Source organism: Amborella trichopoda, chromosome 13 (assembly GCF_054954075.1).
Source record: "Amborella trichopoda isolate Santa Cruz 75 chromosome 13, AtrichopodaSantaCruz75HAP2 v2.0, whole genome shotgun sequence".
NCBI classification, from domain to species: domain Eukaryota; kingdom Viridiplantae; phylum Streptophyta; class Magnoliopsida; order Amborellales; family Amborellaceae; genus Amborella; species Amborella trichopoda.
In genome coordinates this window covers 4,145,992-4,170,072 of record NC_142348.1, presented here as the reverse complement: position 1 = coordinate 4,170,072, position 24,081 = coordinate 4,145,992, and the positions used below count along the sequence as shown (strand labels likewise).

The 24,081-nt window shown below is 36.1% G+C and overlaps 2 protein-coding genes and 1 long non-coding RNA gene across 5 annotated transcripts; 2 read left to right on the top strand and 1 right to left on the bottom strand.

Annotated features, from left to right (window-relative positions):
- Positions 1-529: 529 nt before the first annotated feature.
- LOC18428825 (NAD(P)-linked oxidoreductase superfamily protein) lies at positions 530-8,244 on the top strand. Its single transcript, XM_006838121.3, has 5 exons — positions 530-1,130; positions 2,723-2,898; positions 3,801-4,044; positions 5,063-5,242; positions 7,809-8,244. Exons 1-5 carry the CDS (start codon positions 1,011-1,013, stop codon positions 8,034-8,036), a joined length of 948 nt encoding a protein of 315 aa, XP_006838184.1. The 5' UTR covers positions 530-1,010; the 3' UTR covers positions 8,037-8,244.
- Positions 8,245-13,717: 5,473 nt separating this feature from the next.
- On the top strand, positions 13,718-16,195 carry LOC18428826 (uncharacterized). 2 transcript variants are annotated; one of them, XM_088856351.1, is made up of 6 exons: positions 13,718-14,174; positions 14,855-15,008; positions 15,088-15,351; positions 15,461-15,629; positions 15,711-15,792; positions 15,877-16,195. In XM_088856351.1, the coding sequence occupies exons 1-6, from the start codon at positions 13,791-13,793 to the stop codon at positions 16,066-16,068; spliced, it is 1,245 nt and encodes a 414-aa protein (XP_088712477.1). In that variant the 5' UTR covers positions 13,718-13,790; the 3' UTR covers positions 16,069-16,195. The 2 variants fall into 2 exon arrangements, with proteins under 2 accessions (XP_088712477.1, XP_020519654.1); XM_020663995.2 differs by lacking the exon at positions 13,718-14,174 and adding an exon at positions 14,273-14,597.
- Positions 16,196-16,642: 447 nt separating this feature from the next.
- Positions 16,643-23,398, bottom strand: LOC110006791 (uncharacterized). Of its 2 annotated transcripts, XR_016048051.1 has the most exons (3): positions 23,059-23,398; positions 18,530-18,826; positions 16,643-17,351 (listed from the first exon to the last, which is right to left on the bottom strand). It is a non-coding gene; the product is annotated as an uncharacterized LOC110006791 (long non-coding RNA). The 2 variants fall into 2 exon arrangements; XR_016048052.1 differs by lacking the exon at positions 18,530-18,826 and having other exon boundaries at positions 23,059-23,303.
- Positions 23,399-24,081: the final 683 nt, after the last annotated feature.

Here is a 24,081-nt window from a genome sequence, read left to right as displayed (position 1 = left end):
AAAATTAATTATAGACTGGAATTTACCCAAAGTAGTAAATGAGAGTATCTTTTGGCATAAAAAGGTAAGTAAAGATGTGAAATTGAAAAGAATAGAGTATATGATCTAATAAAAAATAAGCAAAGGAAAAAGAAATGAGTAATTGATTTAATAAAAAATAAGTGAATATGTTGAATGGACAAGAAAGAAAAGAGTATGTGATCCTAGCCAGCTCCAAAGACCAAAACAGGATCTTCTCCTTGGTTACAACCAAAATCAAAGGCTTCACATGTGAGAGAGAGAGAGAGAGAGAGAGAGAGAGGCATGAATCTGATGGAGAGGAGTAAAGGTAACATATAAGACGACCCACACATGGTGACATTCAATATGTTGCTTATTCTATCCTTCCATATCCATCATATATCCCTAAGGAGATCCTCTAATGCCTCGATTTTCATTTATAAAATCAATCATCCACTACCACACACATGCCTCTCTATCTCTCTCTCTCTCTCTAGCACATATATGCCCCTCTCTCTCTACCACACACATGCCTCTCTCTCTCTAGCACATACATGCTCCTCTCTCTCTCTACCACACACATGCCTCTCTCTCTCTCTAGCACACACATGCCTCTATCTCTATAACCCATCTTCCACATGCCCCTCTCTCTCTCTCCCTCTCTCATTTAGAAGACTCGTCTCTCTCTCTACCATTTGGCATAGGATATCTCTCTCTCCCTCTCATTTAGAAAACTCATCTCTCTGTCTCTCTCTTTTAGAAGACCCATCTCTCTCTCTCTACTTTGTTTAAGTCCTGGAAACTTGGGCTAGGGTTTGTCAAACGATTTCCCATGCAAAAATTCCAAATCCTGTTAGTGCCCAGTAGATACCGAGCGCATTCCAAATATTGTTGGTACCCAATAGATACCAAGACCACCATCTCCTTTATTACTATTTTAATCAACCCTCGCACATCATTTTTGTAGTATATAAATATGAGGCCATGACAGTGTGGGAGTGAGTCTCAATATGAAGGCTCCTGCTGTGAGGCTCAGTTCAGGAAGGAAACTACCCCTCATTGCCCTTGGAACAGCAGGGATCCCCTATCACTCTCAACAAATTCAAACCTCCATTTCCCTTGCGCTCAAGGTAACCCACTTCTATTTTATTATCCATAAAAACCCCGACTTCACGGCCCGGAACACAATCCATGTGAACCGCCCCACTCCCATTGTCTCCATCATTTTTTTTTTTTTTTTTTTTTTTGAGAAATTTATATACGGACAATGCATTTGTCGGGCGGTTTTTTTTTTTTTTTTTCCAATTTAACTCTTGTCCGGTAAATCGAACACAGCTTATATTTAATACGGTAATTGAGAAGGCGGTACCCTTCCCCTTGCCCTTAAGCGTTTTTTTCCCAACTTAACCCTTGTCCGGCAAACACGTATACACTTGACGTGGTGACTGAAAAAAAAGAAGCTCTAACGGATAAAAAAAACAAAGTTTTTTTTGGGGGGGGGGGGGGGGGGGGGGGGGGGGGGGGGGGGGGGGGGGGGGGAAAAACCCGAATTAGAGGGCTTGCGTCTTTAGGGCAAAGCTTGGCCCATGAGGGGTTTGAAGCAACAAAGAAGTGAGTTTGGTTGATAAATGTAGAAGAAGCCATCACCATTGTTGCTTTTCTCTCTCTAAGTGCCGTCCCTAAGAACGAAGCCATTGTTGCGTTTCTCTCTCTACCTCTTTTTCTCTCTCTAAGTGCCGTCCCTAAAAACCAAGCCATTGTTGTGTTTCTCTCTCTACCTCCTTTTCTCTCCCTAAGAACTAGGCCATCGTTGCTTTTCTATCTCTATTCTCTACTTCCTTTTCTCTCTCTAACTGCCCTCCTTAAGAAATAGGAAAGAATAGTCAAGTGTCAGTTTCTTTAACAAGGGTTAACTCGGAAAAAATCCTTTTGCAAAGTGGGGGTGCTGTCGGTAAATTGGGATAAATGTGTTCCCATTTTGAAATTAATGGTATATAAATTTGTTTAATTTTTTATAAAATATTTTACCGACCGCAATTGATTAAAAAAATACTACAATAATGACGACAAAAACTTGACCAAGTCTCTAAGAGTCTCATCCGAGTCCGATTGCCTGACTTGGGCTCGAAACTCTTAGGAACGTGGACCTGAATTCTTGCTTTCTGGTCACTGTTGTTATTACTGTCTAGCTATCTGACCAACTGTAGACTGCACTTGTAGCAAAACTTGTGGCTTCGTCTATCTTTTTCGCGACCTTCTATCATCTGACTGGATGGTGATTTAATTATGCAACAATATTCTATGTCATTTATATAAGATGCCAATCTTAATATGTAGAAGTAAATTGCACCACAAAAATCTATCTGAAAAGGTTGTTTTAGCCCTACAATTCTTTATCTCAACTTTGATGTATATCTATATATATATAAGTATTAAAAAATAGTACATCTTGTAATATATTATCTAGAAGATCTATTTTCAAAATTTTAAATATTTGTAGATTTACTCTATTTACACTATCTTCGAAGTTTTAAATCTTATGATTTGAGTTGAAAACAGATTTTTAGGCCATCTTTTAACAAGATTTAGAGGTGTATCTTAATTTGATTGCTCAACACCTTACACAAACCGTACTCTTTGGTTATTGATTATTATTTTTCAAATATTTCATTATGGAAGCAATTCTTTTTTCTTTTTTTTCTTTTTTTTTTTGCAATTTAAGATCGGGTATCGGCATTTCGACACTGCAAAAATCTACGGTTCAGAGCCAGCAATAGGGAAGGCCCTCAATGAAGCATTTGATGAAGGCATTGTGAAGAGAGAGGAAGTCTTTGTTACATCCAAGCTGTGGTGTAGTGACCACCATGATCCAGGGGCTGCACTCAAGAGGACTCTCCAGTGAGTAAATTATGGTCTAGTTTTCTTTCTAAAAAAAAATGGAAGATAAAAGTGAATAAGTAAACGATATATGATCGTTCATTTTGTTTAAGAAAGAATTTTTTTAAAAGGAATCTCTTGCTTTTTTTAGTAGAGAAGAATATCAAATTCAGTAATTAGATTAAGATACTATAGAAACTTAACAGAGGTACATGGGACAGTATTGCCATTTTATAAATAGTGTTGGAGGTCTATGTGGTGATCCCATGGGACAAAAAGGTGTCCTTGGTCCTGAAAACCTCCTCAAGAATTTTAATTTTATTTATTTTTTGACAAAAACTTAAGAATTTTAATCTAGAATCTAAACTTGCTGTCCTTCACCCAGTCACCGATTTTCAAAAGAAAAAAAAAAAAACTTTCGAGTTCTTAAAACTCTAAATTTGTCTTGCACTCCACTAAAGTGAACTCCTCGAAATCAATTTTAGAAGAAGAAATGATTTGGAGTGCCCTTTTCAGCTCCATATCATTTGTTTCTTGTTAGATTGAAATGGTTTTGAGAGTTCTGGAGTTAATAAGAATCCCTTAACACAAGTGTTCTGCCTCCACGACTAACTGTCCAATTTGGTCCTGCAGGATTACTAAATCTTTTTCCATGATTATTATCTCCCTTCTTCTTCAAACCCCAAATTTTGGGAATGTGCCCTACCCATCCCAGTAATTAATCCTCAAGAGAAATTAGAAATAATAATAGAAATTAGTTTACACTCTATATAATTCCTAACCCAAAAGTTAAAATAAATTATCCATTTTCTGGAAAGCCAAATGAGAGTCTTATAGAACTCTTTATATTTTCTTTTAATAATTATTCTAGCAACTTTTTTTTTTGACTTGAACTAATTACTTGTGTCCTTTGGGTTGCAAAGTAATTTGAAGCTGGAGTACTTGGATCTATACCTGGTGCATTGGCCTGTAAGGTTCAAGGAAGGGGTGTGTTATGCTGTGCCAAAGGAGGATGACTTTGAAAGGCTTGACATGGAGCAGACATGGCATGCCATGGAGAAATGTGTGGAGTTGGGATTGTGCCATTCCATTGGTATAAGCAACTTCTCCTCCAAAAAGATTGAAGACTTACTCTCTCATGCTTCAATCCCTCCAGCTGTGAACCAGGTATATACGCCCTTGGCATGACTCATAACCAGTGTTTCAAAAATCGCCTGTTTTACAGCCTAAATCAAGAGGCTGGTTATTCCTCGCCGGGTAACTCAGAATCACCTAAGCCTTCCAATTTTTCAATATTCTTTTAATTGTAATTGTTAAAAATTCCTGGCCTGACTTGAGCTCGCTCGAGTCAGGGGAACTTGGGCTTAGACCGGTTGGGAGTCAACGCCCGCCCGATTGCGATTGTTTAAACATGGGTCATCATCATTGTCTTTTTTGTTATATCATTAAAAAATATTCACCTTTTCATTTTCCTTTCCTTTTTTCTTTGTTGTGTGGCTTTTCATTAGTAACTTCAAATTGAATCCACAACGTCAATGTTGCAGAAAGAATCACCTTTGAAACATTAGATTTGGTTGTCATTTCATATTTCTATTAGTATCAATTTTTTTCTTTTCCTCCTATTTTTTGTGCATTTATGTTTTTAGTTTGGCGCCATCATAGTTTTCGAAATCAGTCAAGACGACCAGGTTTCACCAATGAGACCGTTGATTTGTGCCTTAGTCGGTTTAGTCTAAAACGATAACGTGGTATGGTAAAGAACCATTAAAAATTTTAAGCTGAATTTGGACAATCAAACTATCCAGTTTTGACCAATTCGATGAGTTAAATAAAGTTGATAATTTTACTTTTTAATATATTTCATATTTTTAAATTACTAGTCTTATTTTTTTATACTTTTTTCAAAATGCATTTCAAATGATCTGGGTGATATTGAACCAATTTTAATTGGACTAGATCTCTCAATGATTCAGTACCAGGCTTGATCGCTATAAATATCTCTGGTGTGTTGTGTGTGCCAATTGTTCACTGCAATAAGAATAGTCTAGCACACAAAAACACATTGGTAGACATAGGTTAGGTGGAAAAAAAATTAGGAAAGTATTAATTCCAATTCTTTCCATTTTTTGATATTTGCGGGTTTCCCTTATTTAGTTATTTTCCCCCTTTCTTACTGTAATATAAGGTGGAGCTGCACCCACTATGGAGACAACATAAACTTAGAGAATTTTGTGCTGAAAGGAAGATCCATTTAAGTGCATATTCTCCATTGGGTGGTCCCGGGAGTCCATGGGGTTCAAAGGCTGTGATCAAGAACCCAACCATTGTTTCCATAGCTCATAAGCACCAAAGAACTCCAGCACAGGTGAATTCTCCACTCGCTATTTGAGAATTGTCTTCCACTTTTTTATTTTCTCCAAATATTTTAATGAAAGTTTTGGTATTATGCTCTTTAGTAGATCCAAATAAGGACCATGAAATCACAAAATTGTTTTGAAAGATCCTTTTAGTGGGAACCAAGATGGGCCATGAGACTATTTAAAAGTTTCTTTTCAGCAAGGGATTAGTTCCTGCACCACAAACAATTATTGCAAGATAAAGAAAAAGCAAGGGATTAGTTCCTACACCACAAACAATTATTGCAAGATAAGGAAAAAGTATACAAAGAGATCATTTACTTTTAGCATAAGGAGGTCATAATCACTTTTATCTTTTAAATTTCAAATTGGGTGGTTGTGAGCAAGTCATTGATTTGACTCAAAGTTACAAAAAAAATATTTTGCAATTTTATGACACACTCTCAATCATCCGATTTGATATCTAATGGCTATGAGTAATTGTGGCATATTTGGAAGAAAGATAAAATGGTTTCATAGTCTACTAGCCCATATTGACAATCTCTTGCTTTATTATTATATTATTGATGTGTGACCTCCTAGTCTTTTTAAAGATAACATAAAAGATTATATTCTCTTGCAAGGGTAAATTGTGCACTTGTCCTGTTGCGAAACTTTTATTTTTTACTATTTCATCATCATCATCATAGTTTTTTTTTAATTAATTGAGATTAACTACATAAATCATGGTTTGCTATTCAGCTCTTTTTTTAATGTTTTTAAAACAAAAATCTACTTAGAAGTATGTTGGACCTCACTTTTGAGTGACATAACTCAAGCATTCTGATGAACGAACTAAAAGAAGAACGTCAAATTAGATTCCAAAACTGACTGGAAAAAAATTTATTGCGAGAGTGGATACAAACTATCTAAGAAATTCAGGTAGTCAACTCTAGGACTTTTACAATCCTTATTTTTATTTTTTGTGATTATTCATCAAAAAAATGCTCATCTGGGTGTTTTTCCTATTTTTTGTGATTATTCATCAAAAAAATGCTCATCTGGGTGTTTTTCCCTAAGGAGCCCATGTACAATTTATTTTAGAGAGAGTAAGCCATACAAACCCTAAACATAATAAGATTTTCCACATCAAAACTGAGCTCTAATAGCTAACACTAATGATAAAGCTTTATAGAAAAAGAGATGTCATTACGTGGGATTGTTATAGAATGAGACCATTTACCTTTGATACAAGGTGGTCACAATTACTTATAGCAAAAATATAAAATGAGACCATTTTACCTTTGTTATAAGGAGGTCAGAACTAATCTTGACTATTGGATGTAAAATTAGGTGGCTTCATTTATTCTATTGACTAGACTCAAACTTCAAATGAATTTGTTTTGAACTTCGTGATACATCAGAGGGTTACAAATAATTATGACCTTCTTGTATTAAAGGTAAATGGTCACATCCCGTACTTATAACCATTTGAAATCTGATGGATTGGATGCATCATAAAGTTCTAGAAAATGTCCTTTGAACGTTACGCTTGGTCAATGCAATGATCCTATATATATATATATATATATATATAGGAAAGTATTCTCATGGGCTTAGATATGCTTAGTGCATCTGGATCGTCGAGTCTCGTGGACAATCTAGTCAAGTGATGCATGGATGGGGACCCACATCCAAGCAATGTATGGGCCTTTCCCTTATTTGAAGAACCCTAGAGACCTTTAACGCAAAGAAGTGACCATCCTAGTGTCCCTGCTACTGCACAGAAGGGCCCATCCTTCTACTCTGTATAAGTACATTGCTGGTAATCTGACCCAACATCGAGTTATCCACAATTGTAACTTCTTCAACCTTTAGATTAACCCCAATAAAAAGTTTCCAAAACATACTTTTTAGGCACTTGAATTTTTTATTTTTTTCAATATTGATCAAGGATCGTCCAACTTTTTAAGGATGAGATCTAGTTTTTAGAAAAATCCAAATTCAAACTTTCTCTTTTGAAAATAATCATCTGGTGATTCTTAAGTAGTTTCCAATGTTACATATTGAAAAAATCCTCTCAAATAAGTCATCTGACCGAGGGAATAAGTGTGTAATGTATGCTCCAGTGGAAGCATAGTATACGCCTTCTTTAATCATACACACCCTAAGAAATGAAGATTTTAAAACTCAGCATCCACTCATAATTTGTTGGAACACAAACGGGTCTCTAACCCACTGTTTAAGAAATAGTAGTTGGGTACTAATTTGGGCACTAGATGATCTTAGTAGGCTTGTCGATTCAGTGGGCCCGGCCCTAAACAATGACAAAAATAATAATAAAAAGCAAAACAACTCACCTGGGGCTCATGACTTGCCTGAGTCCCTACAGTAAATCCGGTGGTTCATCACACCTGGTTTTGAACAATTAAGTGCGATTCAAGACCATCCGATCCCCCAAACCAATCCGACTCACCAACTTTTCATCCACCTCCGATAATGAATACGTGAAAAGACAAAATATGCGAATTAATTAATAAAAAGGCAAGAAAATGACCCTCAAACATGTGCCTAATGCATCGCACGTGGGACCAGATAGCTCTACGATGGGCCTTAGAGAGCGGGGTGAGCGTGGTGGCGAAAAGCTTTAACGAGGAGAGGATGCAGGAGAACTGGGGTGTGTCAGACTGGGTGCTCGACGCAGAGGACCACTGCAAGATCAATGATCTCTCTCAGATGAAGTTCATGAGAGGAGACTTCTTGGTTAACAACACCACAAGTCCATATAAGACCATTGAGGAGCTTTGGGATGGTGAGATCTAAGTAAATCAAGAGCATTTGGAACAGGAAATATGTATTTTTTTTTCTTTTTCTAAAAAAAGAATATGTTTTTTATAATTTCTTTTGTGTGTGTTATTAGTTGATTTTATGCATGGTAAGAGTGGCTGGTTATGTCTTTCTTTAACTCTTTGTTTATTGTAATTATTAGATTATTGAAAAAGCAAAGTATGATAATTCTTTTCGTAGTCCACAGTTTTCTATGAAACGGCGAATTTTTCAAGTGAATGGATATTCTCTAAAATACACTAATAAATTCTTGAAACAATAACATCCTAGGATGGAATGGATGTTCTCTAATATTTAGACTATCATATCCAAGTGATCAAGAACTAAAAATCACTTTTTCCTTTAAAATTACTGATCTAAGTTTCTAGAGTGGATTTTAAATTTTCATATAGAAAAAATACTAGTACAAAGGTTTTTACTAGTAAAGTAGCAGTAAAATGTAATCCACAAGTAAAGTTTAAAGCTTCAAAAATAGTGTAGATCGATAGATCTATGAAAACTTGATAATCTTGAAAATTGATGGTCCAAAAATGTGTTACAAAATACACTAGTTCCAAAACTTAAAATCCATTTTTTCTCATGTCCATGCATCTTGATGGCGAGACAATCAATTTGAGGATATTTGGGCATCGAAACAACCTCTTCTAGTGAAAATTTTGAGGTAGGCTATAACTTGATTGTTTAGAGCCTTAGATCTATATAAACTTTTCCCTTAAAAGATAAAGGAAAATTGTTTCATGCAAGCTCGATTGCATTTCTACATATGTGGTCCCGAGGCATAAATTTTCTATCTTAAAGATGGACGCAAATAGGTTTTATTATTAGTCACATAATAGGCTGATGATACTTTGATCCTTTTGGAGGCAATTGATACTAATGTTCATAATATTGGTTGTTCCTCAAGCTTTACGAATTGATCTCTAGGGCCAGAGTTAACCTGGATAATCCAAACTCCCGGGTATTAATTACTCTACTCTTGAAGTTCAAGATTGCGCCTCCTGGCTTAAGTGTGATGTGGATGTGTTTCCTTTGAAGTATCTAGGGCTGGTACTCCTTAATTGCAGTGCTCCTAGGTCTTTATGGGATTGCCTCATTCAAAGGGCTCAAGTGATTCTGGATGGTTGGAAAGCCTGTTAGTTATCCTTTGTTGGCAGAACGACTCTCATTAATGCAACCCTGTCTAACTTTCCTATTTATTTCTTTTCTCTTTTTCAAACTCCTGCGATAGTTATTGCTAAGCTTGAATCTTTAATGAGCAATTTTCTTTAGAGTCCATCCGGTCAAGTGGGACTCTGTTTTTCAAACAAAAAATGATGGGGGCTTGGGTATTCATCGCCTCAGGGAAGTTAACAAGTCCCTGCTTACTACGTGGTGGTGGAGACTTTCCATTCATAGATATCAGCTTTGGGCTAAGGTGATTATCGATAAATATGAAAAGATTCATGATGGTCCATATGCGAGGAGATGCCCTAGGTTGGTTAAACTTTATGTGGTTTGGCAAGCCATTCAAGGTGTTAGACCCCTTTTTTTTTGGTCTATTCCAGGATGCTTGTGGGTGATGGTCATCTGACTAGATTCTGGCAGGCAAAATGGTTGGGGGATTACCCGCTCAAGCTTCTTTACCTAGATCTTTATAATAAGATAACAAGAAAAATAGCCATGGTGGCTAATTTGATTTCTTTCGTGGATGGCAAACTTGTCTAGGATATTACACTTTCCACTAAAAGGGTGGATCGGGCGGTGGAGATTCAGTTTGGGGCCTTGCTGGAGAGTCTCTACTCCTTTTGTTTCTACCCTTGCAAACAAGACTTTAACTGATTTGGTGCTTGGAACCTAGGGAATGTTTTTATACAAGGTCTATCTATAATGAGATTTGGAGAGATAGATATTTTGAAAACAAAAAGCATCTCGCTAAGTTTTGGAAGTGTAGGGCTCTTTCTCGTGTGGCTCCTTGCTTATAAGAGATTGCTCATAGTCGATCAGCTCAAAAGGAGGGGGATAATTATTACCAACGTGTGCCTTTTTTGCAAGTAGGATGAGCAGACTATTGATGATATCTTCCTCAGATGCAATTATGCTATTGAGTTATGGGGCTAGCTTCTCAAGCAAACTGATATGGCCATTGGTCCCAGGATGTTCACACCTTGCTTCATCAATTCTAGAATCCTCTTTTTGATTCATTGGGGCTGAACTTGTGGAGAATCACGGTTGCTGCTTCTCTCTTAGACTATTTGGAAACAGAAAAGCCTGAGAACTTTTTAGGATAAATCTGGAGATGTCCTAACGTTTTGGTCTGTGATTCAGCGCACTATTGTTTCTTGGGCTTACGTCTTTCTTCCTCTTACGTTTGTGTTGAGCTTACTGTTCTTTTCGCAGTTTAGAGAATTTCTACTTCTCATGAAGCATTGCCTCACTATTCATCGTGTTTGGACTAAGCCCCTACTAACATGTTGGTCCAAATTAAACTTTGATGGCAGCGTTAGGAGTGCTCGGTCTGGTTGTGGGGGCATTTTGCGTGCTCAGTCTGGAACTGCTATCTGGTCTTATATTGGGAGTTTACACCATTACGAGATTAATGAGGTAGAGCTCTGGGATTTAAAAATGGGGATCTCTCTCCTTGATCATTCCCGGTCCAAGGTGATCATTGAAGGAGACTCGGCTATTGTTATTTTGTGGTGTATTCACCCTGCTCTTGTTTCGTTAAGACTCAGTACAATCTTGAATGAAATCCTGTGGACCCTTAAGAACCGTGAGATTTCCTTCCTTCATGTTCATCGGGGAGATAATTCTGATACAAATTATTTGGCTAAACGTGCTATTTGCTCCCTAGCGTGTTCTTCTTATTCATTCTTGTTGTTCGTACTTGCTCCCTTGTCCCTTTATTTTTCCTTTCCCTTCTGCCTTCTTTCTTTTCTTTCTTTTTCCTTTTTTCTGTTCCCGTGTATCTTCATTATCTTAATGAATATTACATTTTTTCAAAAAAAAATAGGGACCAGAGAGAAAATAGGGATGAGAGATAAAATAAAGAAAAGTACATAGAAGTGAAAGATAATTATCTTAGTGGGTTTTTTTCTTCTAAAGCTTATTTAAATGGAGATGTCCATTCTTTGTAAAAGAACAAATAACGAGAATTGAGTAAATTTGATATTGTGAAAAGACTGTTTTTGGGGGTAGATTCCCTTGCATACCTCGAGAGAGGTATATTTTTTCAACCATTTTTTTTATTTTATTTTTATTGTTCGAGATTTATTTTCTCCCTGCATGAGTTGGTATTTTTGTTTGAGTACTATAAGAATTGAAGAAAAAGTGTTAAGGCGTGATGGGACTATATCTCCAACTTTCGAGAAGGCCTCTAAAATATTTAAATTCTATAAGCTCAAGGTCGAGCTTCTCCTAACCCAGGAAGAATGATGTAAATAAAATTGGGGTTGATTTAATATTTTTTAATTATTCTTTTTATTTATTTTCCTTAGGAATAGGAAGAATGATAAGTTAAAGTGGGAGGAGGGAAATTTTGGTGTGCAACTTTGTGTTAAGTGGGAGAAGTTGCGTGAGTTAAAGAGAATTTTGGGTATTAGATAAATCTTAGAAAGGTAATCTTGGTATGAGAATTAGTTAGATTTAAATAGAGAAGAATTTAGATAGGAGAAAGATAATGGACTTAGATATGGGGAAGATCAACCATGATAAAGATTGAAAAATATGGATGGCACGTGGAAGAGAAAAAGTGAGAAAAAAATAGGAACGATAAGTGGGAGAGAAAAAATAATGAGGAGAGATAAAATAGGAGAAAGTAAGTAGAAGAGAAAAAATTATCTGTGGTTCTTTTTTCTAAAGTTTATTTAAAAGGAGATATGTCCCTTGTTTGTAAAAGAACAAAACATGAAAATTGAGTAAATTTGATCTTTTGAAAATATCGTTTTTTTAATGGATTCCCTTGCAAACTTTAAGAGAGAGTATATTCTTTCAATCTTTTTCTTTGTTATTTTTATTATTGGAGTTTTATTTTCTTCCTTCATCATGTATTGATTTGTATGCTTATATGGTCCTTACCAATTAATCTTTTCTTTAAATTTGAAATTAGAAATAGAAATTTAATGTGTCTCAAATAAATTGAAATTTCCAATATTACATCTTTTATATATTTACATTTAAAATTTTTTATGTTTCGTATTTTCATTTATGATTCAATTTTTTTTTTTTTTTTTGAGAACTTATAAAACACAAAAATTGATTTTATTTTTTTTAGCAAATTTTACATGTTCTGAAAAATAGTTTATAGTCAATTTCCAAATATCGAAGCACGAATTTCTATAAACACTACAGGCTTCATGACTAATACTTTGGCATAGTTTTATGGAATATAAAATAGCGAGAGATATAAAGAGAGATAAAAGGTTTAGATTCTGGGTCCTAAGTAGAAAAAGCATGTATGCTAGAGATGGGTCTAAATAAAATATATATACTCTCCATTGCATATTACGCATTTATTAAATAAAATATATATACTCTCCATTGCATATTACGCATTTATTTCCTTTATCGGTTATTTATTTTTACGTGCAACGCACCTAATCCCACTACTAGTAAGAAGTAAAAAAAAAAGTATTTTAGGAGGCAACAGACTCACTAGCCGCTGACTCACAAACGTTTATCTTAACATGGCTATCCAGAACTAGAGATTCCTATCCAATAAATAGAAAAATATTTTAAAACTTTATTTTATGTATTTATGATCATTATAGTGTAGATCATGGATCTCAACAAATTTGGATCCAAGATGGATAACAAAAATAGGCGGTAGCAGGAGCCCGCATGAGAATACTACGAGTCGGGAGACTCATAAAAACCGAGTCCCAAAGCCTTTTATGTATTTTTTTTAAATTTTTCTAAAAGAAAATTATTTCATGCAAGTAGGTGTTCCATCTAAAAACAATGGAAACTAACCGTCCGAATGTTTTTTTATTAGAATTATTACTTCTAACTTCTAAAATTTATTTATTTATTCATATTCATGATCTCCATGTTAGAGATTACATGTTGTAAAAATTAAGTCTCAAAATCTATCTCAAAAATAGATTTATTGAGAGACCCACATTTCTACATATGCAAGCTAGGCCACATAGAAATCGGATCCTTTTCTAAAATTGTGGTTTGTATAGAGCTCAGGCTCTAAACAATCTAAGCTGAGCCTACCTTTCAATGGTGTTAAAAAATATGGTTTCAATACTGAAAATCTTTGTGATAGTTTTAAAATGTATCTTCATCTCTAATTATTAAATTTAAAATTTCAAAAATAATACAGATAAAAGATATTTATGAAAACTAAAAAATCTTGAAAATTGAAGATCCAAAAATGTATTACAAGATGCACTATTTCCAAAACTTGAAATTCATTTTTTTATCCCGTCCATCTTGATACTAAGATGATCAATTTGAGGGTATTTGGGCATCAAAAAACCTCTTCTAGTAAAATTTATAGTAAAGAGCCTCGGCTCCATAACTTTTTCTAAACGGTCTTTTTTAGAGTGAGAAAATGAGAGGTTGACACTTCTAAGAAAGAGAGACAGAGAGAGAGAGAGAAAGAGGGAGAGCGAATGCGTGGGGCTCAAAACCATTCGATCAAGAATCAGAGTTAGAGAGAGAGAGAGAAATTTAAGAGTGATTCCGGCTAGAAAGAGAGAAAAACAATTCGATCAAGAATCAGCGTTACAGAGAGAGAGAGAGAGAATGACGGTTGATAGAGAAACAGGGTTTGAGCATCTCTCACCTTGCCAAAGCAGCAACGAAGCGCATCTGCATAGAAGGAGAAGGCTTCTGTTTTCACCATCCAACATCCCAAAACAAGCAGAGGAGAGAGAGAGAAACGAAGTGAATGTAGAGAGAGAAAGTGTGGTTAACATGTTTTGTAAGAGAGATGAAGCTGAGATTACGACCAAGAAGAGGGATTCCACCGCGAGCTGTGCGGCTTTCAGATTGGGTTCTTCTCTCATGAAGAATCCCCCTGCTTCTACCGCTCCAATTTGTAGCCCCCAAAGCTCCATTACTCGCTCGTCATCTAGTGATGAGCTTTACTACTCTCAGGCTTCAACTGATTTCCCTTGCGATGATGAGGCAAGAAGCAAGACGGTCCTCTCTCTCTCTCTCTCTCTCTCTCTCTCTCTCTTCCATTCTCAAGTTCTTGTTCTTGTCTGCGTTCTTTACTTTTGATATTTGTGCTCAAAGACTCTTTGAGACTGTGAAAAGAACACCCATGAGGCGAATTCATGGTTTGGGCTCTCTCCCCGTTCCAAGAAACAGGAATTGTTTTCCTTTCTTTGGCATTAAATGATGATTCTTGTACATTGGAGTACATTGGGTACTCAAGTTTCTCTCTCTCTCTCTCTCTCTCCGTTGCAAGAAACAAGAATTGTTTTATTTCCTTTGGCATTAATGGTGATTCTTGTACATTGGATTAGGGCGGTACCCTACTTTTACTTAAACCGCAAAAGACGAAAAACTGGTGTTTCTCTTTCCCTGCCATGCAGTCAATACTCGGTACTGTAAAATGAAACCACCTCTTTCTCTGTTTGTCTCTCTAAAAAGGGTGATCTTGATTCTTGCTGTATGTCATTGATTGATGAAACCGATATCTTTCTCTCTCTGAAATGGATGGACTTGGCTCCTGTTATAGGATGGAATAATGAAACCAACTGTCTCTCTCTGAAATTCTCGTTATAAAATGGAATTAATTTATGTAATTTGGTTATTTTCTCTCACTAAACTGTAAATGATTTCTGAATTTTCAATTGTAGGAGTCTCCTGCTTCTTCAATGGCTGAGGGAATGAAACCAGAATTGTGTGAAGAAGAAGAAGAAGAGGGAAGTGAAGAAGAAGAAGAGAGGAGAGAGATGGTTGAAATTCTGCATCAGCAAATATTGGGAAAAACTGTCTCAATGAAGAGATTTGGTGGGAGGTCTCTCTCTCTCTCTTTCTAAAAAAGTGATTGACATAGCTCTTATATATGTTTTTGTTTTGGTTTATGAAGAGGGTGAAGAGGCAAAGCAAAATCTAATTTGGAGGTGCAAATCAAAAATGGCCAACTTTGTTTTTAATTTTGAAGAAGAAGAAGATGCTGATTATGATGAGATGATGATGCTGAGGAAAAGTTTGGAGAGGGCACACGTGAGGGTGTGGGGTCCTTCTACCAATTTTGACAACACTCCTCAACAACACCACAAAAAACCAGTGCCTGCCCCTGCTGAAGATGCCCATCTTCTTCACAATCCCCACTCTCTAGAGGTCTCATCAGGTCTCTCTCTCAGACAAACACATTTATGTAAAGTGAATAAAGGATCATTATATGTAGATAACGAAAGTTTAATGAAATTTGTAAAGTGATGTTTATGAGCGGATTGCAGGTTATTTGGCAAGCAATGACAGCATATGTGAGGCATCTGAGAGTACAAGTGCGAGATACAATCACAATTCCAAAGCCGAGAATGGCACATTGGACAACACAGAATGCGGCCAGATGGACATAAAACTATGTGCATGGAAGGAGTACGAAATCATGAAAATCTTCGCCAAGTAAATCTCTCTCTCTCTCTCTCTCTTGGGGTGAACCAATATCCATAAAGCCATGGTAAACCTGGGAGCATTTATGTGCAGATTAAACAGAAAGGAGAATAAAATCAATGATTGGGAATGTAAAAAGAAGACTCAAGCCCGAAACCGGTTCAATAAAGTTCAGGTATGACTTATACACAACTCGTACTTAAGACTCTCTCTCTCTCTACTTTTAAGTATTTGAGGTATAACTATTTGCTTATTGCAGATGAACTTGGATATTAAGAGACAAAAAGCATTGGAGGCCATGGAGAAGAGGACAGCTAAAATCGAGAAGAGAGCTGACGTGAAGAGGGTTAGAGAGAGAAGTAGGAGCATGCGAAAGACGTCAAGAATTGAAGCCGTCACGGGTAGTATTAGAACCACTGGAAATATCCCATGGAAGCTCTGGCTCTTCTAAGTTCACTTATGCCCCCAAGCTTTCTTTATATTCATTTTGGTTCTTTTGTGCCAAATTTTTCCTCCGATGGTAAACACTGTAACGGCATTTAGTACTGTGCAAATGAAAGAAAATTGTGTTGACCAGATACTGTAGTGTTCTTTAATGTTTCAATATTAGAGAAACTGAGCCTCTCACTCTCTTCCTCTCTGAACTAAAGAAACTAGAATCTAAGGAAAATTATCAAATAACCTATGCAATTCAACACTTTACCATCTATTTATAACAAGGTGATAGTACTCTACACTATCGATTGTAGATTTAACAAATCTTTTTAAACAATGTCAATACATGACACGTCTTTTTAGATAACGTCCAAAATAAATCTTGCAACCTTTTTTTTTTTGAACAAATAAAATTGCAACCTTATATAAACTTTTTCCATAGACATAAGTAAACAAAACTGCCGTCTCTCTCTCTCTAAACTCTCAACCGGTGGCATGCAGCAGCGTACTTTTTAAGTTTCAATATTGAATAAACTAACCTGCTCACCCTCTCTCCCAACCACGGCATCTCTCTCAGAAACGCTAACCGATTATCGAATACATGAATTATATTGACAAAAAAGGCATTTCAATGCACATTTCTTTCAAGAATATGACCAATAATAGCATCAGTAATGTCTATAACCCAGGGATAAACAAGAATGGTGCCAAGGCATGAAGAATGAGATACATAATGTGTTGAGTTAGCGGTTGGCCTCCGGTATTGAGCCAGGCATAATCCCACCACCCATGGCCTAGTTCTGAGGTACAAATCACGATCTCGCCACTGAATCAAAGACCCTCTATCTCCAGTGCAATCTTTAAGAAAAGATGGCTCCAGATATTGTAGCGAGGATTATGTGAACATAACAACCCATTAAATTAGTGATCCATGTATAAATGAGAAATTAGTGACCCACGTATAAATGAGAGAGAGCAAGTATGTATATGAGGTTCATATAAATAATTGGAGAAACCACACAAAAATGGATCTATATGATAGAGTGGCAGAAGGTTAGAGAGAGCAGCAAAAACGAATCATGAGAAATGGAACGCAACTCACTAACGACAGATCTATATTAGAGATATTGGTGGAGAGAGAGAAAAGGCCATGACATTTAGAACCAACTGGAAGCAAATTCACGAACGGTAAATTCGAAGTTCCAGAATAACTTTAAATTGAAGTGCCTGAAGAAGTTATGTGTTTGATAAACTCCATGGAAAGTTAAGAAGTTCTTGGCTTCCGTGTTTGATAACCACCTGGGAAGTTAAGAATAACCCGTAAACTACCTCATGGGAAGTTAAGAATAACCCGTAAACTACTTACATTCAGCACTGATGCATCTGTATCCCAGCCTAAAAAATATACACCATTCATAATTCAAAAATATATGTCATTCACAAGTCATGCACACAACATTTGTGTGCTCTCTCTCTCTCACTCGCTAAGATTATAATGGCCCACAGCGTTTGTGTGCTCTCTCTCTCTCTCTCGCTAAGTTTATAATGGCCACAACATTTGTGTGCTCTCGCTCTCTCTCTAAGATGCAAAAACAATAATTTTACAGCCCAAATATTGACATTTGAATAGAAAATGAGATAAGCATACCAAAGAGATAATGGTGGGCCACACGCATGGAGATCCCCATTTACTAAGACCACCATTGAAATTACGATTTGCATATGGTGCAAGGCATCAGATAACAATTTTTTTTGGGTATTACAGACAATAAAAATTTAGCGTACCATTCACAAAAATCACCACTACGAAAACACTATGCTTCTCTGGTAAAAAGGTTCCTTGTAAATCAATAAATATACCAAATGTATTTGCGACAAAGCAGGAACAGTTGTCCAAGATAATATAGAGCAGTTAGGACAAGCCTGAATGGCTTTTATATCGATGCATAACATACCATACAGATTTCTCGAATAATACCCATTATAGAGAGCAAGAAGGGAACTTAGAATAAAAATTTCGAAAGATAAACACCCTTGTATAAGAACAAAAAAAGCACGGAAAAAGAACACAAATCAGTAGGTAATAAAAATACACACAAAAGAAGTACAAACATAAGGATGTTTTCCATATATCAGACAATTATTGAAAGGGGCTGATACAAAACCACTAAACAAAATGGTATGCAAAAATCATAAAAATAAATCAAAATCACCGTAAAGCATAGATTTTCAACCAAATAAATTGAAAGGTGCATTTTTCTATCAAAATAGGGGCTTCAATCTTCCCCTAAGGAAAAGGGGAAAAGAAGAATGTGAGGATTTCTCCCACAGATGATAAACCAAATCAAGCATTTTTTGCACTAAAAAAACGATACCAACCAATATCACAGGATCTTAAAAGATCTTCACACAGAGAAACCCTAATTTTTCGAGCAAAAGAAATAGGTATATAAAAAATAAAAAATAAAAAACCATACCTGTTAATGGACGGTGGGAGGTTGGTGACTCGAAAAAGGCCAGAATGGAGCTTGACCTACTGATGATTCCCCCAAAAACTAGATTTTTTGAGCTCTTTGCGTGAGAGATGGCGAAGAGAGGGCTCTTTGAGAACTGCTTCTCAGAGAGGAACTAGGACTGCCTCTCAGAGATGGCAGAGAGAGAGCGCTTTGTGTGAGAGATGGCAGAGAGGGCACTTTGTGTGAGAGAGGGCGGAGAGATGGCGGAGAGAGGGCTTCTCAGAGATGGCTCTTGTGAGAGATGGAGAAGGGTGGACTCTGCGTGCAAACTGCTTCTTTAAGAAAAGAGGAACTAGGGTTATCGGGGGGGGGGTATCATAAAACAAGTTCTAGTTTTAAGTTCCGACCCTTGGGTCGGAACTTTTTTTAATGCGACATTGGAACATGAACCGAGCCTTGAAGTTTAGTTATGAAGTTCCATTTTTTATCAAACACAAATCTTGAATAGTATTAAGAAGTTCTCAACTTCCAGAAGATACTTCTTGTTATCAAACAGGCCCTTATAGTACCCTTCAATAGCTCAATGAAAGTAATGAGCAAACCCCATGGATGAGGCCGGCTGACAATCAGGCGTTCCATTAGAACTCTAGTTATCTACTCTTAAATAATGTCCTGCAAATTTTGGAAAAGTAAAACTCAATGTTCCGCAACATGAATCAATCATCCATTCGAGAATGGAGCTGGGGTCGTGGTGGTAGTACCACCTGAGCCCCAGTTAAAGGCCACGGCCTCAATTCTCACTAATACTTTCAAAAAATTGACTCTTTTAGAAAATGGGTAGGTACCTGTAATCCCCAATAATTAACTATATAATCTAGGCCATCTATTGTCAATATTTTCATGTGTTTATAGATTTACTTGATTTGAACTATTTTTGGAGTTCAAAATTTTATAATTAGATATGAAAGTAGATTCTCAAGCCATCCTAAGCATTTTTGGCACCAAAATTACATATATGATAAAATCTGGAGGTGCGCTTTAATTTGATTGTTTAAAGTTGCAATCTTATGTAAACCACACTCATATATATATATATATATATATATATATATATATATGAAAATGCTGAGATTAGCCCACTAGCTCAGGCAAGAAACCTTCCTTGGCACATTTTAAAATATCTGGATGTGTGTGTTATGTACATAATCAAACTGTTGATAAATTAAGTGTAAGAGCAAAGAGGTGTGTTTTCATTGGATATAGCCCCTACTCAAAAGGCATACAAATGTTATGATGTTGTGAATCAAAAAGTTATTATTCTCGTGATGTTGTTTTTAGAGAAAATGAACCTTATTTTCCTCCAAATAAGGAAAATCAGGTTTAGGGGGAGAATGTTATCTTGCCCAACATCACTATTGATAGTTCTGATGTACTACTTATAATGGTGAAAACAACAATCCTGACTATGAGAATGAAGGTGAAGATGCTGAAATTACTCAACAACCTCAAGCTGAACCTCACCCAATTCAGTCTCTCATGGCTCCTCCTTCCCCTGCTGCTAGCCGACCTAGTCGAAACACTCGACCTTCGAGTACGTATGATGATTTCTATCCTTACTACGCTTCCACTCATCCTATTGAAAATTTTGATGATTATTCAAATGTTTCTCAAGAATATTTTTCATTTCTCCGTTCTGTTTCTGCTAATCTAGAACCTACCAACTTCCAAGAGGCTTCTTCCATACCCGTTTTGGAAAAATGCTATAAAAGAATAACTTATGGGACTTGACAAGAATCATACTTGGGAACTAGTCAAGTTACCCCAAGGGAAGAAAGTTGTTGTTAATAAATCGATTTATAAAATCAAATATAAGAGTGATGGAACTATTGAAAGACATAAGACCAGGCTGGTTGCAAAGGGATTTACCCAAACCTATGGCGAAGACTATAAAGAAACCTTTGCACCTGTATCCAAAATGAATTCCATCAGAGTTCTAATGGAGATTCCACAAGGACATCCTAGGAAAGATTTTGGTCTGGTATGTAAATTAAAAAAGGAAATCTATGGCCCAAAGCAATCTCCTAGAGCCTGGTATGCCAAGTTGAGCTCTGCTCTGTGACTTAATGGCTTTATTAGGAGTTCGGCAGACTCTTCTCTGTTTATTAAAAGAAACTCAACTGGAATTGTTGTTGTTTTAGCATATGTTGATGACATTAGTCACCGGAAACAATGTTCAAGGGATCACTCAATTAAACAAATATCTTCATCATGTGTTTGATATTAAGGATTTGAGAAAATTAAGGTACTTTCTAGGAATCGAAATTGCTTATTCTAAAAAAGGTATCTTCCTTTCTCAAAGGAAATACGCTTTAGATCTCTTAAGGGAAACGAGCAAAAATGGTGCCAAACCGGTTGACACTCCCGTTGAATTAAACAATAAAATCACTGTTGACGATGGTGAACCCCTTCAAGCCATTGCACAATATCAAAGAATTGTTGGAAAATTGATTTATTTAACTATTATCAGGCCAAATATCACTTATGTTGTGAGTATGGTGAGTCAATTCATGCATGCTCCCAGAACATCTCACATGCATGCCGTTGACAGAATCTTAAGATATTTAAAATCTACTCCAGGACATGGAATATGGATGAAGAAAAATGGGCATGAAAATATAGAGTGTTATACTGATGCTGATTGGGCAGGTAATCCCTCAGATGGAAAATCTACAACAGGTTTTTGTACCTTTGTTAGCGGAAACCTTGTTACCTGGAAAAGTAAAAAACAAAATGTGGTGGCCAAATCTAGTGATGAGGCTGAATACCGTGCCATGGCTTCTACCACATGTGAACTTATTTGGTTGAAATCTCTTCTCCAAGACTTGAGCTTCAAGACAACTAAGCCAATTTAGTTATTTTGTGATAACCAAGCTGCTATCCACATGGCCACTAATCTCGTTTTTCATGAAAGAACTAAACATATTGAAGTTGATTGTCAGGGAAAAGGTCCAAGACAAAGTTATTTGTACCCCTTATGTTACAAGAGAAATTCAGTTTGCATATATCTTCACCAAAGCTCTTGGGAAAGACAAGTTTCTCTTTGATCTTAGCAAGTTGGGCACCCTCAATCTCTATGCACCAACTTGAGGGGGAGTGTTGAACGGGTCATGTGAGCTGGATTGCTTATCATCAAGGGTCTGTGCTGGAATGCCTATCATCAAAGGATAATTACACGCATTCAAGGATGTCCTTCCTATTGTACTCCCCTGTATATGGCATGTATTTGACTCTTATTTATATATATTGTAAGGGAGGTATTGAGAAGAGGATATAATAAAAAGGATACAACTCCTTTCACCGTGGATGTAGACCCTTTTCTGGCCGAACCACGTTAAATCGCTCTCCTTAACTTTCTTCCTTGATCCTTAATAATAAAGAGGATGAGAATAGATCATACCAATAGAGGATTAGAAAAGAAAGTCCAAAATACCCAATAAGCCTATGAGTATTGGAGGTACCACCACAAAAGAAAAATTCGAGCTATGTAAGAGGCAAGTTGATGCCTAAAAAAAAAACTTTCAGTGATGCTCTGGAAGAGCATAAGATGAGCAGCGCGAGAGAAGATCAAGTTTCGTTTACACAACCTTTCTCTCTCTAAAAGTAATTAGAGGAGTTCTCAAACATGACAGCGAGATTTGTAAAAAAAGAGTCCTGGTGGAAAAATCTGCGATTTGGTGGTAGTCAGAACAAGAACTTTTAATCGTCGAAAAAAATTTCCGGTGTTCAAGGATGTGGAACCTGGCTTTGATACCATATTAAGGACTGAGGAAGAAAGTCAATGAGAGCGATTTAACATGGTTCGGCCAGAAAAGGGCCTACATCAACGGTGAAGGAAGTTGTATCCTTTTTATTATATCCTCCTCTCAATACCTCCCATAGAAATATGAGTCCAATACATGCCATATACAGAAGAGTACAAATAGGAAGGAAATCCTAAAATGCGCATAATTATCCCTTGTGTAATTATCCCTTGATCATAGGCAATCCAGCACACACCCTTGATGATAGGCAATCCAGCTCACATGACCCAAATATTGATAGAAATAACTACACATTCCTCTCTCTTTAGATAAAAGTTAAGCATCTTTTACATTTTTCTTGTACATGTGACAATAATAGAGCAATTTTAAAACCCCACCTCACGAAATAACCCTCTCTCTCTCTCTCTCTCTCTCTCTCTCTCTCTCTCTCTCTCTCTCTCTCTCTCTCTCTCTCATGATTGAGAAAAACTGAATTCAAGACATCCATTACCCTCAAATTTCAGATAAAGAATACACTTTTTACATCATCACAAGAAAACAACACAATTTACATCACCTACCTTATACGATTTTTTTCATTGAAATAACCAGTACCACAAGTATTAAGGAAAACAACAAAAGAGAAACATAAACAATCAATATTACACTGAACATGAAGAATGGAATGAAAAAAATCCAGTAAAAATAATTTCCAAGAAAAATAAATTATCAGAGCATGAAATATCGTACCTGGATAAGCTCGTTCAGAACCGACTCATAGTTCGATTCATTCAAGTCACTGATCAAGAAGCCTATCAGGCTTATCACACTGGAAGCGAAAGGAATGATGATGCGGAATTTCAGAAATGACTTAGGGTTAAATTTTCGCAATAATTAGGGTTAAGGTTTTCAGAGAGCGAGGGTTTGGTATTCGCAGAGGAGCAAAGATTAATCGGCTCTCACTCTCTCTCTCTCTCATGCCAGCTCCTGGAACAAGGGTAAAGCAAGCACCCCTATTATATAGTCATGATCTTTCCTGTAATGCCAAAATTACCCTCTCAGCCACTTCGCCTTCTCAATTCTCATTTCCAAAAGCAAAAGTTCAATCTCGCGGGATCATATAGTCCATTCACTACCTTGGGTAAAACCCGTTGAAGTTTCGTGGGAAAGTTTGGGATATATTACTCGATCCAGCAACTCAGCTCAAAAGAATTAATTAAAACAAAATAGGTTGTATACTATGAGATGATTTATCAGTATTATAAAGACACCACAATCACTCATAACCATTAAATGTCAAATTTGATAGCTTAAGTAATATTACGAACTCAAGATTATTATTATTATTATTATTATTATTAACTTTAAGTCTAGTCATAACACATTTACAATCAACCGATTTAATTTTTGACGAAAAATAATGATTGTGACATTCTTATACTAAAAGTAAATGGTCTATTTATACATTTATTCATTTTAAAAAAGGAAAATCAAACACTATTTATGATCTCAAAAAATAAGATCGTGATATTGAAACAAATATCATTTATAAGCTTTTTTTAAATCATCTATAAACCTTTTTGATAACCAAAGAATAAAAATAAAAATAAAATAAAAAGTATATCATTAGACTTTTTATCATTGGTACAAGGTCATAAAATCACATTTAATAATAATTCTAAAATCATATCATCATAAAATAAACACAATTAAATTCATTAGAGATGGGATAAGGATCCATATGTTCTAGGAATAAATATTTTGGGGGACTCC

Coding starts and splice junctions, on each gene's coding strand:
- LOC18428825 (XM_006838121.3), top strand. CDS start 1,011: ATGAAGGCTCCTGCTGTGAGGCTCAGTTCAGGAAGGAAACTACCCCTC. Junction 4,045..5,062: donor TCCCTCCAGCTGTGAACCAG/GTATATACGCCC, acceptor CTGTAATATAAG/GTGGAGCTGCACCCACTATG. Junction 5,243..7,808: donor ACCAAAGAACTCCAGCACAG/GTGAATTCTCCA, acceptor ACGTGGGACCAG/ATAGCTCTACGATGGGCCTT.
- LOC18428826 (XM_088856351.1), top strand. CDS start 13,791: ATGACGGTTGATAGAGAAACAGGGTTTGAGCATCTCTCACCTTGCCAA. Junction 14,175..14,854: donor ATTTCCCTTGCGATGATGAG/GCAAGAAGCAAG, acceptor TTTCAATTGTAG/GAGTCTCCTGCTTCTTCAAT. Junction 15,630..15,710: donor ATCATGAAAATCTTCGCCAA/GTAAATCTCTCT, acceptor ATTTATGTGCAG/ATTAAACAGAAAGGAGAATA.